The following is a 5,993-nucleotide window of genomic DNA, read 5'->3' on the forward strand; positions in this document are numbered from 1 at the left end:
CTTGTTACTTATTGAGTTGGTGTACTCACGTTACCCTCTGCACCTTGTGTGCAGATCCAGGCATCTCAGGGCACGGTAGCAGCTGTTGACTATTCCGGTCGCGGGCTTCATGGAGATAGCGAGGTAGCTGCTTGGCGATTCACAGTTCCGCTTTTCTCCTTCTCGATCTTCCTATTAGTACTTTGTTGCTATTTTCAGACTATTTGGTCTTGTCTTATTTCAGAACTATTGTAGCATGGCTCATGACTTAATGACACCCGAGGTCGGGCTTGTATTTTTTTTCCCGCTTTGTTGACTTTAACTTTATGTCCTTATCGGATTTCAGTTGAAAAATGGTTTTACTTAAGCTTTTAAATGAAATGTGGATTAAATTGGAAATGTGTCAGCTGGCCTAGTTTCACGATAGACGCCATCACAACCGGGGTAGTTTGGGGTCGTGACAAAAACATCAAGAAATACTAATAGCAAAAGACTAATATTTTTTCTCTCATTCTTTTAAGCGTTGTTCGAATTTTTCCAATTATTATTAATCCCGGTGGGAATATTCTGAAGCTTATGCTTGTCTCTTCTTCAATTATCCTTATTTAATTTATTTGTGGTTTCTTATCGGACCAATTTAATTCACGTGTCTATAAACCACATTACATATTCAACCGTACCGTTTTTCCAATAAACAGTAAGTTCAAATTGGTTCTCTATCACTTCGATTTCATTACGAATCAAAATCTAGTTTACATGGCTATTGAAATCCATACAAAATTAGTTATAATACAAGATTAAAAACAAAATATATCAACAATAGAAGGATTTACATATGGTGGTGTACACTGGTGAGAGCAATTACAAAAATACAGATGAGATATCTCTGAAAGCAGAACACAAAGAAAAGAAAAAGAAACAACAAAAATTTCACTGATAATAATAACTATATGTAGATATATATACTTGTTTAAATGAAGGTTTACATAATTTTTTGTAGTCTCCAAAGCTTGTGTTCTTGGGCAATGAACCACAAAAAATATTGCATCATAATTTTCACCACAAACAATAGTTTTCCAACTATGAACTCTTCATTTGCAAAGTTTGGAACATAGCATTTGAATCTCTATAGTGTTGTTGGGGTTTGACAAAATATAAGTCCCATTTTTATGATTAGATGTGCACGTCATGTTCATTTGGTTCCCTAGCTGGGTGGTCTGCAAAAAGAAAGTCACATAAATAAATTTTAAGAGGCTACCCAACTTAAAATTTAAAGAAAACGCAAAAAAAAAAAAGAAGGGAAAAATAAATAAATTTAAAGCAATTCTAAGATTTAAAAAAAAATAGTAGTAGAGAGATTTTACCGCACAACGTGCTTCAGTACAGGACCATAGAGGTGTTGGGACACAACTTAAGTAATGACACCAAGAGCAATGTGTGTTACCATCCCATCCACTTGTTAGAAGAATTAGACCAAGAATAAACCTACACAATAAATGTAACCATTAATATCACATTTTCGAAAACAAGAGAATATTATTCTCCGAGTTAACTTGTATATACACCGATAATTTAAAGAAAATTGTATTATCAGGTCATTCGAAAGATATTTATAAATAACCCTTCATAAAAGTAAAATTTATTATCTTAAAAATAAGGCAGGTTACTTGCTATAACAAATAAACGAACCTACATTGTACCAAGAAGTTAAAAACATTACTTACCCAGTTAAAAAAATTGCTAATGACATAATCAATAGTATGTATTGATAAATCTTGTACTTGGATTTTTTTGATGCCGCAAAATAGCCAGAAGGTGCTTTTTTCTTATCCACCCATCCAAATTGTGGACGAATCAAAAGGACACAACCAAGAAGAAATCCAGTTATAAATCCTCCAAGATGTGCAAAATTGTCCACATGAGGAAGAATTCCAACAGCTAGATTTATCGCAATTATGAGGAGCAAAGTAAGCAGTGTGGCCAACTGTTTTGACAAAAAACAAATTAATTAGTCCATTTGTTATAGGTACCAAAAGAAATGTGAAAGTTTGGCTAGCCAATTATACTAGAGTTAGAATTTTCTATATTGACCAGTTAAAAAAAATTACATTAGGAAAAAGGTCTAAATGCACCCATCTGCTATATAAAATATTAAAATTTACCATTCGGTGTATTTTTGGGTCATTCATACTACTACCATGTTGGCAAATCATCTTTTATTTGCTCTTGACTTAAATGGAGTTCCAGTGTGAATTGGATGAATTCCGTATATCGAAATATTTCGGAAAAAAGGGACTTTTAACTTTGCTTTAAATATCCTATGTATACTTCAGGTTGGAGTTTCGTTGAAATCAAGGGCAAACATGACATCATCTGTCAATGGCATCGGTACCAATAACTCGAAAGTATAACAGAGGATACAATGAAGATATTCTGTACAGTAAATGGATATCTTTAACCCTTTTACTCTTTACACTAATAAATGATAGCTACATGTAACCGTCCATATTAAGTAAGATTTATTAATAAGAAAAACAAGATAAATCACTTGCTACAAGATATTAAACTATAGGACTAGTGTATAAGCTAAATCCATTATTTAAAGAGTTTAAATCATACCTTGTTTTCATATAATGTCCAATTTGTGAGGAGTTCAGATAGCATAGCTCCAAGTAGACCAAACAATGCACCAGAAGCACCAACAGAGATTTTTTTCCTCACAAATAGAGCTGATAATAGACTCCCTCCAACCCCAGCCAAAACATAGAGTGGACCAATTCTCACTAGAAAAACAGATAGTAGAAGTTAGAAAGTAATTATGGCAGTACTATCAAAATAAAGTTTTAATTTATATACGCTAAATTTTTTTTTAAAAAAAATCTACATATTGTATCCAGTGGTGAAGTCAGAAATTTCAGTAAAAACATTCAAGAATATTCAAGATTTGTTATACTTGTATAAAAACAATATTTAATATATATAGACAACCTAATTTTTCAGTAAAAGGTGTCCAACTGACCACCCTTCGCTAGTTTTAGCTCTGATCCGCCTATGGTTGTAGCCGGTAACGAGCAATAAATTTCAAGTTAATTATTCATCTATTATGAATATTTAAGTTGATAATCTGGAAGTATAAAAATTCTTTTACGTACCAAATCCAAACTCTTGCTCAAGACGAATACCTACAAATAACAAGCTCAACATATTTGCAGCAACATGAAATACACCAGCATGTAACCACATGCAAGAAAGTAATCTCCATAATTGACGACCTTCAACCACTTTTTTCACGTCAAGAGCACCCAACTTTTGTAACCTATAAGAATAAATAATGAGCATGTCATTGAAACTTTACATTCTTCAAAAACCCTTGATCAAGTGAAAACGTTACATACAGTAGTGTACACATAATTTTGCGTAAACAACATCGACCCATTATATTAATTCGACCTGTTAATGAGTTTAAGCTTTGAACTTTACATTCTTCAAAAAGCCTTCATCAAGTGAAAAAGTTATTCGACGTAACTCGAAGAATATTTTATACACACAGAGTGATGTACACATGATTTTGTGTAAACGGTATCGATCTATTATACTAATTCGACCTGTAAATGAGATTAACTTTAGGACTATGTTGGTTCTAAGATTTTACTTTCTGTCTCAAATTGATGTTTACATTGCATTATTTTTCAAGAAGTGTCGGCATATTATATATATACATATTGTTTTTTTGGAAAAATATATTTAAATAAGTACATATAAGATATTCTTCTTTGCATGATACCCCTTTCTAAATGGTGTATTGGCAACATATATATTCTTGAAATTACGTTGCTTTACGTATAAAATACATATAATTCTGTCTTACAGAACTGTAATGATTTGTGAACGAGCTAATATATCAAAACAGATTATGATCAAGGAAATAAAATGCAGAAAGGGACTTACGTTGTTGTGGAGGGACCAAGTAAAGGGTTCTCATGGACATCTTGAAATGCATAACGACCAAAGATCTCGGTTCCAAAACAATTTTGACTATTACGAGGACAATCATTTACGTACATAACAAGAACAAAAAGACCGACATTGACAATAGCAACAATAGGTACTAGCCATGGAAACCATTTTGTATAGGGCTGATAATTAGGCGGCGGCCCCGGAGGACGAGAATATTGGTTAGAATAATGTGCAGGGTACCGATCACGTTCCTCTAGATTCGGACCGCTGTCCCGAGGTTGAACTTTGATCGTATCGAGGTCCGACTCCGGCGAAGAATTACTCGACGGAGTCCTCCTTCCCATAATGTTGCCTTGATCAAAGAACAAAACCGGGAGGAAAAAGGAGAGAAGAGATATGAGGGGTTATGAATTTTTATGTAAAAAAGTCCATTGGTTGATGTAGCACTAAATGAGGAAAAGCATTCCAATGAATTGCATGTTGTGAAACACAAGAGGAGAATACTAAGTTTTGTTTTTGGAGAGAGCCTATAGTTATAGAAAGAGAAATGAGATCAAGGAGGTTAATAATTTTACACAGGATGAGGGGTTAATTCTTGAGTTTTCTCAACCTATACTTATCATTAATTATGATTTGGCCCAATTTGATTTAATTATTATACTCAATATTATGAATTGGTTCAGTTTGGCTTACAACTTTAAGATTTTATGTTCAACAAGATATTTAACTGATCAATCAAAAACTAAAAGGGTAATTTTCAAAACTCACACTATAATATTGTACCTTTTTCAACGTAAATATCATTTGAATTGTGATTTGCGAACTTTTATCATTTCTGCAAGTTTCAGTGTATATAGATGAATAGTATATAGAATGGTTGCATGAATTATATTCTTACTCTAAAATTTAATGGCTCTGATGTAGCTATTTCTGAATGGTACAATGGTAATATTTCTGAAATGGTAATATTTCTGAAACACAATGGCTCTGATGTAGCTAATAAGCTATGGATTTAACCGAACATAGTATTTTCACCATAGGATATAGATATGTACGTAAAAAATATTACATAAAACTTTAACTAAGATTATATTTAGATTCCATAATATCAAATGTACTAAACTCGGTGCTAAACTTTTTATAAATTTTGCATCACACAACATTCTAAACAAGCCCATTTCAACAATAAGCTACAGATCTCTCTCTCTCAATCCCACTACTTCGTTTTCTCGTCCTTTGTCCCTCTCTACGGTTTTGAGGTTGTAGCTTGTACTTAAAACCTTCTTATCCTCTTCTCTTGTAGCGATTCATTACTGATTCGAAGAAAAATGAAAAAATACAATAAAACAGTAAAGAATTTAGATAAAGAAAAAAGGATTCATTTCATTCATGTCTCTAATTACAATGACTGAAATCCAAAATATGTAACAACCTACCTCAATAGTAGACAAGTGTAAAGAGTAAAAGACTAGAAAAATGATAAAAGGACTTAACTATATCCTATGCAACTTAAAGACTAATGCGTAAATAAAAAAAACTATGGGATTATATTGAGCTGGGTCAACTACAATAATGAATCAAGATTCATCAGCACATGTCGGACACGACACTCCACTTCCCTTAAAAAATTTTGATCAAGGATTAAAATCTGGAAATTGGCTTCTTAGAAATGAATACTCCTCCCAAGTTGCTTCTTCAGGAGGAAGATTTGCACACTGAACCAAAACCTCATCCACTGCCTTGTTCCTCTTCTTTACCATCTTACGATCCAAAATCTTCAAAGGCTCTGTCAAAATATGCCCATCGAAAGTGCAGTAAGGGGGGTCCTAGGTCACAAAAGTTCTTTCCCTAACTTTCTTTTTCAATTGTGAGACATGGAAGACGAGATGGATTTTTGATCCATCTGGTAGCTTGAGTTCATAAGCTACAGTCCCAATTTTTCGAATTATCTCATATGGCCCAAAGAATCGAGCAGAGAGCTTCAGATTTTTGCAAATTGCTACGAACAATTGATGATAAGGCTGTAATTTTAAGAATACCCAATCTCCCACTTGAAA

General features: G+C 33.1%; 1 protein-coding gene across 1 annotated transcript; it reads right to left on the reverse strand.

Annotated features, from left to right (window-relative positions):
• Positions 1-749: 749 nt before the first annotated feature.
• LOC104229846 (RHOMBOID-like protein 1) lies at positions 750-4,454 on the reverse strand. Its single transcript, XM_009782564.2, has 6 exons — positions 3,928-4,454; positions 3,132-3,295; positions 2,599-2,762; positions 1,704-1,963; positions 1,344-1,464; positions 750-1,196 (listed from the first exon to the last, which is right to left on the reverse strand). The coding sequence occupies exons 1-6, from the start codon at positions 4,278-4,280 to the stop codon at positions 1,071-1,073; spliced, it is 1,188 nt and encodes a 395-aa protein (XP_009780866.1). The 5' UTR covers positions 4,281-4,454; the 3' UTR covers positions 750-1,070.
• Between the last annotated feature and the right edge of the window lie 1,539 nt (positions 4,455-5,993).

The sequence above is a fragment of the Nicotiana sylvestris genome, chromosome 2 (assembly GCF_000393655.2).
Source record: "Nicotiana sylvestris chromosome 2, ASM39365v2, whole genome shotgun sequence".
NCBI classification, from domain to species: domain Eukaryota; kingdom Viridiplantae; phylum Streptophyta; class Magnoliopsida; order Solanales; family Solanaceae; genus Nicotiana; species Nicotiana sylvestris.